The sequence below is a fragment of the Neltuma alba genome, unplaced genomic scaffold (assembly GCF_004799145.2).
Source record: "Neltuma alba isolate B1F8T4 unplaced genomic scaffold, ASM479914v2 tig00010317_pilon, whole genome shotgun sequence".
NCBI classification, from domain to species: Eukaryota; Viridiplantae; Streptophyta; class Magnoliopsida; order Fabales; family Fabaceae; genus Neltuma; species Neltuma alba.
The window spans coordinates 378826-393465 of record NW_021635230.1 but is presented as its reverse complement, the minus strand read 5'-3'; the positions used below and the strand labels follow the sequence as shown (position 1 = coordinate 393465).

General features: G+C 32.6%; 1 protein-coding gene across 1 annotated transcript; it reads right to left on the bottom strand.

Moving 5' to 3' along the window:
• Positions 1-246: 246 nt before the first annotated feature.
• LOC114755677 (uncharacterized) lies at positions 247-426 on the bottom strand. The gene has a single exon (XM_028944545.1). The coding sequence runs from the start codon at positions 424-426 to the stop codon at positions 247-249; it is 180 nt and encodes a 59-aa protein (XP_028800378.1).
• Between the last annotated feature and the right edge of the window lie 14214 nt (positions 427-14640).

Sequence of the window (14640 nt, the reverse complement as noted above, 5' to 3'; positions counted from 1 at the left end):
ATTCAATTTTATAAAACTGAGAACTTTTATACATGTAAAAAGGACGCTCCCAAGATCTGACAAGCAGACCATAGCTGTCCTAATAATATATCAGACCGAAACAGATAACTCTTGTAAAAGCATTTCTCACATATAAGACATGGTCTTAACGTAGAAAAATCTACGTGAGAAAACAATAATGTGCAAAAATCTCCCGTATTAATCCACTATACTGACACTCACATATGCTTGATGGTGATGAAGCCTTCAATTAGAGGTGATGATGAGGAAGATGAGAATTGTAGCAAGAACGATTGGGAAAATCAATATCAATGGCAATGTTGGTGGGGAAACAGGACCCATGAAAAGGGGCATAAGAAATTGTATAGCGACGATGATGAAAAACGCTATTATAGAGCCAGGTCCCCAAATTTTTGGTTGCTCCATTAGTTTTCCACTCCGAAGTATGAAGAAAATAGAGGATGTGGCGATCAAAATTGGTGAGGCAAAGCAAGTGGAGGCGTTTGATCATATATATAAACATAGGGCTTGATGCGTAATGTGAATAGTGCCTGTTGGTGAAGGGACACGAATATAATCACGATTGGAGGAATTAAATGATTTCCACAAGTGCTCAGTTGTATTTGAATCTGCCCATTTCATTCATATATATTCATATTTATCTTGTATCTTTAGATTTTGGAAGGTTTTTAAAAGGATATTGAAATTCATTCATTCAGTTGAAATAAAAGAAGATTATGTACGATGACCTTTAAAAAACATTAAACGAATCTTCACTGCTAATATCTATACCCTTCACCACCCTTTTATCCTATTATATTCTTTATATTCCTTATTTTAGGTGGCTATCTAAATAAAATCCCTTACATTCTCATAAATAAATAAATATATAGTGCCTTAGAATGTCACATTTACAATCATTTTCTTTTTGTCACGTTTAGAGAATTTTACATCATACTCGGCCATTACCACTCGAGTTAGCCTCAAATTATATAATACTACCCATGTCCTTAATATATGAGTTAGTTGGGGATTGGATTTGATCCTAAATATCATACTTCAATTCACTTTGTCTCTCATCTTTTTCCAAAATATTCTTATTAATTGTTAGGAGTTCCCACCCAGAGATAATTCCAATTATCCAATGTACATAAGGAGGATAATTTAGAAAGAACAACATATGATTGTTACAAATAATAAACTTAACTTATTTTTTTAATATTCTCAAATTAGTAATATAACTCTTATATTAAAAACTGAAGGTAATATATGTTTTTGGTATCTCTTTAAGAAAACATATGGATGGATTTAAAATAAGAAAAACTAATTTAGTCGATGTCTTTGACATGGGGGTGTGTGTCTATGTACTAACCAAGTTAACTAAACTAATGTCTTCCTTTAGTCCAACAGAAAGAAAAAAGGACCTCAAAAGGAAGGGCACGGAATTGATCCCTCACTATTATAATTCCTTGTTGCACAGGTCTTCATAATTTTTACATCAACCATATTGTTTAATTCTTCCTTTTGCCACGAGATATACGTAAAAGATAATTTACAAGTTTAAAGGAAATTGTTTATATCTATCTATTTAAATCCTATTGAAACATGTAAGAAAGAAAATTATAGATGACTAAAAAGCAAATTTGGATGCCAAACACCTAATATCTTTAATAAGTTATTGAGAGTATACATACCAGCTTGGTTTAGCGGTGAAAGCACATGTAATCTCGTTTGAGCCCAAAAAATGTGATTATAAAGCTCATTTTCACTGTTTTGGTAAATTTCTTGAAACCTCGATCAATTGCAATTTTAATGCCGTGTGGTATGGCGAGCATATGCAACAAGAGAGGTGTCTTTTCGTTAGAAAAATTCCAATGGAGCCTCATTTCTATTCACCTAGATATCCTACACATATTTTTGCTATTTAAATATTATTCTTTAGTTATAATTTTGATCAAACATTTCATTTCCTTACATATGCTGCTAAATTTGCTAATAAGTGTCAACACTATTATTCATTTTCATGTGTTTCTTATTTAATATTTGATGTCTTTCATCTAATATTTGCACATCATATAAAGTTTTACATTATGTTGTTGTTGATATTTTATTTTTAATAATAATTATTAAATAAAATATATATTTAAATATTCATATCATTTATTAAAATAAAATGAATAATTGTTAGTAAATATAGTTATGGAATGTAAATAACTTTATAAGGTCCATGCCTTTTTTAATAATTATATATCCATAAGTGATTTTAGCAAACGGAATTCAAAAATCAAAATTTTCAAATTCACTAGCAAAAAAATTCAAAAAAAAAAATCATGATTAACCAACATCACTACTAATCAATGTCATGTCTAAAACATACTCATCTAAAATTACATTTAATCACCCTTAATGCAAACAAGCACTAAATCATCATTGGAAAGGATAATAATTCAGGGTATTTCAAGAACATTGGGTGTATAAAGGCAAAACCATCTTTTTGTTGAAAGGTGGCCTTAACAATGGTGAAGAAATATTTTACCATGGCAAAAGGTCATGTCCAACTATATATATGAACAGGCTAGACATACTTTGAGGTTAGGGTTTTTGCTAGTGGCTAATTTATACTAGGGACTTCTGTATTTTGAGATCTTTGATGTGATCTAGAGCTTAAAAAACACTTTTTTAAGGATGAGAAATTTCTTCCATCTTTTCTTCTACTCTTTGGATTTTTCATGCAATTTCATGAAATTATGTGGTAGGTTCTAAGCTTGGCAACTAGTGATTCAAAATTTATTGTTTTGAATTCTTTGGTTCTTCCTTCTACTCATAATTACATGCTATGGTTGTTTAGATAATTTGTTCTTAATAGCTTTCTGGTTTACTTTCTTGAAAAACCTAAAGGTTTCTCCATTGGCCGGTTAGATGATGCACGTAACACATCTTGCAATTTCCACCCACGTGTGCTTATGTTTTTGAGGAAAAGTAGTAGGGACTAAAATATTAAAACTATTAAATAGATTTTATTGTTCTTACTACATAATGGATTTCTTTAGGTGAAATGGCGTATCCCTCATCATGAGAATTTTATAGGGTACCCAAATGTTAGCTAAATTTATAAAAGATGGAGTTATCAACGGTCTCTTTAAAATGTTACCATGGGATAAGGGTAGACGATTTCATTGTCAAGAGTAGTAGATGAGGTATTCATTATAGATAACATTCATATGGGGAAGAAACCAAGGTACAAGATGCATGGGAACTACCGCTAGAGCATTCGCTACAAAACATATCGACTTTCAGCGGTGACATAAGTCACAGCTAAAAGTCAAAAAGTCACAACTAAAGGTTTTTAGCCGTACAAAAAGTTGTTGCCATAGCAACTGTTGCTAATACTTATTAGCAGCAACAAAATGAGCCACTGCTAAAACTATACTTTTAGTGGGGACTATTTTACGGCTGAAAGTTGTCAAATCCTATTAATTTCTAATATGAAAAATAGGAAATCTAGGATTGATTGAGGGTCAGGTAGTGTAGTAGAAACATAGATGAAACAACTTTTAAAATAAGACCCAGGGAAGAACCTAACCATCATTTTGAAAATGTCGGTCAAGAAAGAGCAAAATGAAAAATTATGCCCAAAATTTCTAAAAATTTTCTAAAATTTTTCAAAATAAAATAAAGGGTCTATGACAGTGTTTGAGGCCTGAAAGATGAAAATAATTTATCTTAGAATTTTCTATAACTTCATAGAATTTTGGCTAAATAAGGAAATATTGGACAAAATGAATTATTTAAAATGTGTAGAGGCCTCAAATATTCATGGAAAAATGAGAAAAATTATTTGAGAGGTTGTCATAAATTTTAAAATTATTTTTAGCCTTTGGAGATGTAGAAGTTAGCTTTAAAATATTTAAAGTCAAATTATATTGGTAAAAGGCATATCCTAGAAAAGATTTAATTGAAGGAGTTGTGGGTCAAAATAAAATCTAAGAAAATTTAAAAAAACCTCTCCTCATCAAAAGGAAGCTATTGGCATAAAGAAATGAATTTCTAGAGGTGTTAGAGTTAACAGGATCCAAGCAAAATTCAACCGATATTATGAGATTATACAGTGTAATAAGTATAAGGTTGGTGGAACAAAATTTTTTTCCATTTTTTTCATTGAATTGGTGGCAACAAGGAGGAGGGAGGACCTAAGTGGAATTATACATATTGTTGAGGGAAGAATGAAATTATTGAAAAAAAATTGTCATTTTTCCCACATTTGTGATAGGTGGCATTTTGAAGTGTCCTATGAGATGGCATTTTCATTCAATAAGGCGGACACCTTAAGGCCTCATGTAGCATGATCTAAGGGAGGAAGAAGCAAGATTTGAATAAGTGTTATGTGGTGAAAGTAGATGGTGAAATTAGAAGATTACCATGGGGTAACTTTGCTTGTATTATAAATACCTCTTTCCCTTCCTCATGACCAAAGTTTCTGCTAGACCAAGAGTGAAATAGAAGGAGAATATTTTTGTCCAAGGAGGAAGAGGATATCAAGCCAAACCATAGGTCAAATCAAGTGCTAAACCAAGGTAAGAGTTTGGATTTTCTTCTAGTTTGTGATGTCCTATGATTTGGTAGTTTTAAATATGGTTTTGATGGAAGTTGGATGATAGAAACCCTAGGGTTTGGTGCTGTTTAGTTGGGTTCATGATGAGTTAAGACTGATTTAAAGGTTGTATAAGGGTTAGGGAATAGAAAATAGTTGGAAAATTGTGTTTAAACTTTATTTTAGAAAGAACTCTGACTTGTGAAGCCTAAAGGTACAATTCAGCCAGACCTAGTTCATTAAGCTAGGGCTTTATTTTTGTTAATTTGATGCTTTCAATGAGTTTAGAATGTGAATTTGTGTAGGGATATGTGAAGAACATGTGTTTGGAAGTATTAAAATTAAAAATAAAATTTTTGAATTCCAAGGGGTACCTCTTGGCCAAGCATGGTTGTAGGAGAGGGAATTGGATTTTGATACATCTAAGTTCACATATAGATTCTACATGAAAAATCATGTAGGAAAAGCATGAAAGTTAAGTTAAAAAGATGATGCTAAAACCCTAAATAAAAGTCAAAAGGTCAAGGTTTTAGGTTAAAGTGTTTAATGGAATTGTTAAAGTTGAATAGAATGCTATTATTGTTGTTTGATAGGCATTAGAATTGAGCAAGAAAGAGCTCAAGAATAAGAGAAAGAAATTAAGGAATCAAGTTTAGAAAGAGGTAGCAAGAACTTACAATTTTGGTATTGAATTGCATTGGTTGTCTATATTATGAGTATGTGCTATGATGTGGTCGAGTTATGAATGTTGAAATGTGTTTAATTCCTTGCATTGATATCTTGGCAAACATGTATAGTTGAGTTGTTGAATAGTATGTTATGTGCTCACTTTTCAGGGCATGTTAATGGCATGTTAATGCGCAAGTTAAATGCTTGCATATGACATGAATTAATCATGCATTTTGATCTATGATTGATGTTATTTGCTACTAGGATTTCTTTAAAATCTCACCCCTATTATATTTAAATCCTAACCATTTAGGTGATGGAAGTGCTAAAGGGAAAGACAAGAAGGTGGCAATTGCTTGAAGATTACTTGATATGGACTTTTGAATTATATGATGTAATTATGCATTAAGTATGTTTGGATGATACAATGACTCTTTCATGATGTACGGTATAGTTGGAATATGATTATGTGCTATCTAGTTTGATAATTGATCCTTATGAAATAATATGGTAAAGTGATGCAAGAATAGAGGTTAAAAAGGATAAAAATAACCTAATTTGCAACTAGTTTAGGGCCATGAGATTCTAAGCAAATGAGAGATTTTGATTGTGAAAACTTGACAGTCTAATAGATCTCATTTTTAGCTTTAAAATGAGTAATAATTTTTTGTGCAAAAAGTTATGCCTATCTAAGTTAGGCATAAATGCTAGAAAATAAAAAAATTTACCATATGAACAATGCATATTGGTGTGAAAACTAGGCTTAAGCATTAAGGATTTATGACCTGAGAGTATTTTTCCTTTGAAGGTCATCTAGAAGTCTTCAAATAAAACTTACAATTACTTTATTTTGATTTTTCTAGAATTAATTATGAATTTTTAAAATTAGGAATATTATTAGAGTTACCCAGTGAATAGTAACCCAAGATTAAATTTTTCCAAAGTAAGGTTTTCCAAACCTAATACTACATAATGTGATTCCAATTGACTTGTTTTGACATCATATATTGTTTAAAGTTAACGTGTTACAAAAGTATAGCTAGTTACCACTAAAAAGGTGATGCAATGATGATGCAAAAGTCCATTTGAACTTCCAAGTTTGCCATTACTCTTTCTATTAGCCACCACGGGCATTTTGGTCTATTCAAGCCAAAGTTTTGGCTATAAATAGACCCTTCCTCCTTCACATTTTTGGCAAGATGAGGATTAGAGGGAAAAATATTGCAATTTTGTCTCTTGAATCCCAACCAAGAGGAAGACACCTACCTTTGATCAACTAAGCTTGGATTTAAGGTTAGTAGGTTGTTCTATTTTGTTTCTTCTTAGTTTTCTTAGTTTAGATGGTTGGAAAATATTGTCTCCCCTAAGATGAAGTGCAGGTCAAAATGCATAGGGTTAGGAGAAGGACGTTTTGGTGTTAAATCTAGTTGAAAGGCTTTAGTTATAGCTTGATTCAGATGGGTTTGTGATGATAATGGAAAGATTGTATGTTTTGGTAACCATTGATGCTATTTGCTAGATCTGAATCTTCCCCTTAGGATGTGTTTTTGATAATTCTAAGGCTTTCAATGGATTTAGAATGGAAAATTATGTGGAAACAAGTTAAGAAAGTGAAGTTGGAAGTATTAGAATCAAAGTTGGGATTTTTGGTTTTCAACCTCTCCTATTCGGCCAAAATGGATTGGAAAGAAGGAGTTGGATTTTCATAAATCTAAGTAGATATTTGGATTCCTTGGGCAAAATTGTGTAGGATTAGCCTAAGAAAACAATTTTTTCAAAGCTAAAACATTAATCCAAAAATTAAGAGAAAAGGGTTAGTTTCAAGAAAGTTAGTCTTGAACTTTATGTAATCTCTTAGTCCTAATGGATTGTGTGATCAATATGGTTATATTTAGGACTTTGGAATATCCAAGAGGATATTTATTGATGTTGACTGAAAGCTATTATGGTTGGGAAGTCAATGGAATCAAAAGAAAAGCAAGAGAAAATCTTGAAATACAAGGTAGTGAATTTACCCTTTTGTGCTTGATGTGGTATGCTTATGTGTTGGTTTGTATTTGTTGATGCTTGAATGATGTTATGACATGATGATTGTTGTTGAAAATACTATTTTAATATGTTTCCATGGCCATGCATTTTTATACCAAGTATTAAGCATGATGGCATGTCATTAGTTAATCTAAGTTTATGAAAAACTACATACCATACATTAGCATCCATCTTGTGCATGTATGTGGTAATATTTGCTATTGAGATTTTTCCTAATCTTACCCCTTCCTAACCAACCATTAGGTCAATCAACGGTGGACAATAATGGCATAAGAAGTAAGGAGAAGAAAGTGGAGAATTATTGATGTTAATGAATGAGATTAATGTTCAATGTATAATTCTCCTATGTTGTAAATTATGTTTATAAATGCATTGATGCAATTTATGTGCATAGAATGCTTATGGCATGAATGGAAATGTATGTGAATGATTGGGAAAGAGTAAATCCAAGTTATGTATGTCAAAGAAATAAAAAGAATTAAAGAGTGGTTAAGGGATAAAAGGGTTCTGGAGCAATTAGCTTCAAACTTCAGTTTGGCCTACCAAATAAATGAATTAAGCCATGAAATTTGGCAAGATTATAGTACACATCCTAAGCTTTAAAATGACAGGTAGATCACCTCAATTGGATGTGTACACAAGGAGATACAAATTTTCAAAATTGAGACACAAAATCTGAAAGTTTCAGATTTTACCAAATGAACAGGAATCTTTATTGATTAGATGGTACGAATTGGCCAAAGATAAGTCTAATTGGATATTTTTTTCCTTAAAGATAATTAAAAGAGCTTTTCACAAAATTTCAAAACACCTCCATATGATTTTTTTTAGAATTAGTTATGATTTTTCAAAATTAGACTTGAAATCTGAAAAATGTATGGTGAACAGTAATTTCATAAAGTAATGTCCAAATTAAGTTTTTTAAGCATAAGGCCATCTAATGTGGTCAGAAATAGTTTTAAATGGACTCTAAGGTATTATATAAGTAAGAAGTGACAAATAGCACATTATTTCATCAAGAAAATTAGTACATAACCACATTTCATATCAATATGCATTTGGCCAAAGCATGCCAAACATCAAAGAACATTCGATACCATAGTGTAAATCAATTATTTCATAGCATTACAAGCAAGCAACACATATGCATTAAGTAAACAAGAAAAACAATCAAACCCTTACACTTGAACTAATTCAGTTTCTTGAGGTTTTAATGTTCTCCTTAGTTCTTCTCTATAAGACCTATCAAGTCAAGCATAATCAAGGAAGACAAAAACTGGACCAGGAACTAAATTGGTCTAGGTAGCGGGTCAAGGGTCACTGATCAGACTGTGGTCAAACTGGGGTCAGACCAGCCATAATAAAATAATAAAATTTAATTCACAATATTAAAGTAGAACAAAATTCATAAGTAATAATCACTGAGGGAAATATAAGACCTTACAAAAGTAGTTTAAATATTTAATTATACAAAATGAACATTAACAGAATACATGTCTTCATCAATATGGAAAATCAAAATCATCATTAAGATCATTGCCATGGAATGAGATGTCAATGGTTGGATGAGGAAAAGTGGGAAATAGATTCTATATGTGAATATCAACAATAGTATAACCCTTGGGATGAATATTGTGGCCTTCTTCTCTTTACAAAACTAATCTAAAGGAATCAAATCAACATCATAATGTAAAGGAATCAACATCATAATCAAAATTAGTAAAATCCGTAAAAATTAAGCTCACAGTATAATCAAAATTATAATGTAGAAGTATAGAACAATAGCTTCTCCTCTGTACGAAATTAATCTAAAGGATAAAGTCAATCAACAGTTATATTGTTTGATTTATTTCAGCAACAACGGTCTTGATTTATTTCAACAACAAAAATCTTAATTTATTTGATTATTTCAGCAATAAAACAACACTCTCCTCCCTTCTCAAAGCTCACGACAGCACAGAGAGAAGCAGCTCTTCGATCTTAAAAAAACAACCCAGCTAAAAAGGAAAGGTATTGAGCTTACCCCAAGGCTTCAACTCAATGCCTGAATTGAAGGTGAAGCAGGACGTCCATGAACAGCAAAGGTGAAATAGGACGACAACGAGGAGAGAAGGGACTATAGAGACTTGTGACTTGCGATGTGAGCTATAAAGGTGAAAGGTGAAGGGTGAAGGTGAAGGTGAATGGTTAAGGCGAAGCAGAGCTACGAATACAAAGCACTATGAGCGGTGAATGAGCCATGGAGGAAGGAGTGCCACTGTCAGTGATGAGGCGACACTATGGATTCGATTTTACTGGGTTCACGGCAAGAATCTGGGACTAGGAGCAAGTGGAAGAGATCTCGGCAATTTGGATAGGGGAGAGGACTTCGATGTTTGCAAATGGGGGAGGAGGATCAAGGGCTCGAGTCAAGATGGCAGGTTAGGGAAGGAAAAAGAGTTTTTTTTAAGGCAAATGACGTTGTTTTCTATGGTTGTGGAACCAAAAAAAAAAAACCATATGAACTACCCAATTGTTTTTTTCCCGGTTTAACACCAGTTTTTACCGGTTGGACCGGTTCCCTATCGGTTTAAACCACCTTTAGCTTTTTCTGTAAACCGAACCGAACTAGCAACTAGTTTACCAGTTTTCTGATTGAACTGGCCGGTCCAGTTTGGTTTTTCTCACCTTGAGCATAATCACAAGCCACATTAACAACCATTAAAGCTTGAATATAAACACTTAAACTTAAACCTTCTTAAATCCCCCTTTTCTTTGATTTTTGACTTAATTATTTCTCCTTTGATTCCATTAATCTCTTAGCTCATTCCTACATAATTTTTTATTAGAATCTAAATATCAAATCAGATTTTACAAAATCACACTCCTTCCCTTCCAATTTGACTTGGCCAAATAGGGGGTTTTATGTTTAAATTTTTTTATTTTTGATTCCAATGATTCTAGCCACTTTTAAACTCTTTGGAATCATCAAAACACATCAAAACAAACCCCTACCTCATGAATTCATATTGGCCAAATAGTATGCTATAAAACCCTAACTTTGATTTCTTCCAAAAATTCAATCTAAACATAATTTAAACATGATAATTCTAACTCATTTTCAAAGTTTCTATCCTTCCCTAGACCATACTTTATTTGGCCGAAAATCACAGCACCATAGCCCTTCAATTTTTAGTCCAAAATAAGCTTTAAACTTAACCAAAACAAAGCATAACCTTACCTCAATTGATCCTTGTCAAAGCTTGGTGTTTTTCCTTTAAACTACATGGTTGAACACTCTTCTTCTAAGCCAATAATTTAGCTTGACAGTACCTCCCCAATGCTTTTCTATTTTGGCTAAAAATATTCAAATAGAGGGGTATCTATAGAGCAAAAATTCTAACTTCCTCCCCTCATGAACGACCAAAATTTGGCCAGCAAAAATGGCCATGTGGCTGCCATCAAAGCCTCTAATTTTTTAGATCATGCCAGTGTAAATTCTAAGAATATTCTATTAATTTTTATGTAAAAATTAGGCTTAATTGGACTTAAATAATTGGGCCACGTTTGCACAAATTTTTGGGCTTTCTTAATCAAATGTAGGGCCCACTTTTGATATGGATGGACCAAAAAGGGTAGCCCATTATTTAGATATTAATTCCAAACAAATTCCTCCAAAATCATATTTCTTTCCATGAAAAATCCCATTTTAATATAAGAATGAAATCTGGAAATTTTTAGAATTTTTCTCTACCTCTAATTGTTTATTTTGAATTTTCTCCGAATAGGGCTTTATCGGTAAGACTTTTGGAAATAAATTCTCTAAAATTAATTCCTGTATTTCTAGGGCCTAAAGTCAATTTTATAAATTCCAAAAATATTTAGATAATTATTCCATATTTTTTCTAGAATTATTGAGGCCTCTAAATAATTATAATAATTATTTTCACTCAATTCCTCCTTTTTTTTCCCTGAAAAACCTCCATTTTCAGGAAGTTTGATAATGAGCTATTTTCATACTATTTCCACCTTTAGGGCCTCAATTACGTTTCCAAAACCTCTAATTTAACTTTTTACCATTTTTTGGAATTTTTTCCAAAATTTTCCGTTTTGCACTTCCTAAACCGATAATTTCAAAAATATCGGTCCAGATCCTATCAGGATTTTATGTCATGTCTGGTTTATTAGCTAGTCTACCTTTCGTATTGGCCCTTGACTTAACTTTTCATATCCATTACCAGGATTAATTTTTGTAGGATGTGACATTTCTTCCCCTGTTAAATAAATTTCATCCTCAAAATTTAAATATACCCTAGATGAAGAGCTCCAAGTAACTGCTCTTCATGTCATCTTCCTTTTTCCATGTTGCCTTCTCTTGTATCAAATCCTTCTAGATCACCTTTGATTGTTGAAATGGTCTTACTTCGTAGCTGCTTAATTTGTCGATCCCTGATCTTTATCAACTTTATTCCAAACGTCAAGTTGTCTTGTAGCGTGATATCCTTATATTCCAAAATATAAGAGAGATCTAGTTAGTACTTCTTTAATTAAGAAACATGGAAGATGCCATGTATCTGGTCAGAATTAGGGGATAGGGTCAATTCATAAGCTACCGGCTTAACTTTTAACAAAATTTGGAAGGGTCTTCGGCGTTAACTATTTCGCCTTTGGGGTGTGACCCATTCCTGTGGTTAGTATCTCTAAGCACAACCTCTAATGGCTTTCTTCTTATATTGACATGGCTTCTCCGTCTACTTTATGTGGTTGACAATCCTTGGCAATCATCTTTATTTGTCCTTTAACTTGGTTTATCATCTTTGGTCTGTAAACTCTTCTTATACTTAGTTTAGTCCATGACAGTAGTGATCAACACTTCCTGCTATATAAGGCTTTACACCAGCCATTTGTATGTGGAATGGTAACTATTATCACAAGCAATGTTTGCCTTAAACACGTATGTTGGCATATTCAGCCATCCTTCTCTTTACCTTAATGGTCTAAGTTCCTTCTTTTACCTTTTCATTTCATAATTAGCTTGCCTGAATACACACTATTTAGGACTTATAGCACTTGGCCTAATCGATAACAATAGTATCTGTGAAGAGGACAAGGGTACTCTCTTGGTACTACTTAACCACTGGAGGGAGCTTCTATATCTTAAACTCATCCCTGGTCATCTCATTATTATGCCTTAAGAGGAATCACCCTCACAGCTTAACGTGTCATCTTATTCCCATGTCTTGAGAGGCATCACCTCTCAACTTAGCATGTTATCCCATTCTCATACCTTGAGAGGCATCATCTTCTCGGCTTAGCATCTTCCCTTTAGGCTTAGTCTACTATGACCTTGGAAGTTGCTGTGCTCCATTATAAGCCTCTTCAAGATCCACTGTAACCCTGGAATATTATCATCATCAATTTGTCATGTTAAGATCTTTAGAAGATCTTAGACCATGAGATTGAGTAATAAAATAAGTTGCCTCTACTCTATGGGTAACTTGACTGATTATTCCCTAAGACTGATCACAAATGTCAATATTGCCTTCTTGGACCTTACTTAATACTTCTAGCCAATTTTGGAATCCTTAATCTTTTCATATTTCTTTAACCCTTGAGTTTGGCTACTTTAGGTCACTTTCCTTTCGTGGTGCCTCTTGAATTTTCAGGCACTAGCTTACCTATTGTTACATCCTGAAAAATTTCATCCGAATATAGGGAGGTGAAAATCTGAATAAGGGCGAATATAGAAAGTAGATAGAGGGATGAAACAACTTTTGATGCGAAACCTCGATAAGAGCTAAGTTGGTATTTTTAGAATTATCGGTCTTAGAAGGACAAAATAGGAAAATTTGAGAAAATTCTAGAAAATTCTTGAAAAATAGTAAAGAGGTAAATTAGAGGTTTTGGAACCTTGATAGAGGCTCTAAAGGTGAAAATTATATAAAAATAAATTATTACTGAATTTCCCGATGACGAAAGTTTTTAAAAAAAGTAGAAAATTGGAAGAAAATAATTATTTTAAATAGTTAGAGGCCTCAATAATTCCAAGAAAAATATGGATTAATTATCTAAATATTTTTTTTAAATTTATAAAATTATTTTTAGGCCTTGGAAGCATAGGAATTGATTTTTGGAAATTTATTTCCCACAATTTTACTGATAGAGGCCTAATTGAGGAAAATTCAAAATAAATAGTTAGAGGTGGAGAAAAATTCTAAACATTTCTAGATCATATCCTTATATTAAAAGGGGATTTTTGATGGAGAGATGAATTTTTGGAGGCCTAGCAAAATTATGGAATGTTACTAGTGAATAGTAACTGATAAAGTTTCAAAATAGATTGGGATTGTGATTTGGTTTGTAGGCTATATTTTTCAGCCATTCTAAACCATAAGTAGGCCCACATTGGGCCTGGAGAAGGCCCAATTTCGTACAAGATCCGGACCTTTCAATTAGATTGAAATAAAATCCAATTTTCACTCAAAAATCTTGGAATATTCTAGGTTAAGGACACTTGTCATGATCTGAACTTCTTCAACACTTGATAGCAGCCAAGTGCCCCTCTTAGGTGGCACTTTATATGTCCAAGAGAGGGGGGAGAGTGGCAGATTTGTGGGTCTATAAATACCCCCTCAAAACACCAAAAATAGGTGGAAAATTGGCCAAAACAAGGAGAGGTTCTGTCCAACCATTTTCCTGACCTGAAAATCAAAAAGTATGAGTGATTTAGGACAAGGAATTAGCAAGCTTTGGTCAAGGATTCATCAAGGTATGTCTAAACCTCATTATGGTTAAGATTAAAGCTTGTTTTGGTTAGGTCTTTGAATGGAAATTCAAGGGGAAATGCTATGAAATTTCAGTTTGAATGCTTATACCTTAAAAAAGGATAGAAACCTTAAATATAATGTGGAATAAGCATGTTTAAGTGGTGTTTGGGTTGATTTTTGGAAGAAAACTTAGGTTTCCTTATGCATCAATTTGGCCAAGGGAGAATCTTGGGGTAGGGGTTTGTTTGACCTTGATTTGATGATTCCAATGAGTTTAGAATGTGTTTTTGTGTAGGAAAATACTAAAGGGAAGTGTTAAAATCATTGGAATAAAAAATGGAATTCTTGGAAACCTATATACCCCTATTTGGCCAAGACAATTTGAAAGGGAAGAAGTTTGATTTTCATAAATCTAATTAGATATTTGAATTCTAGATGAAAATTTGTGTAGGAATGAGCCAAGAGGTTATAGAAACAAAAGGAGGAATAATTTTGTTAAAAATCAAAGAAAAAGGGGGGAATTAAGAGAATTCAAGATTAAATATTATGTTCAAGTTGAATAATTATTAATGTAGTTTGTATTTA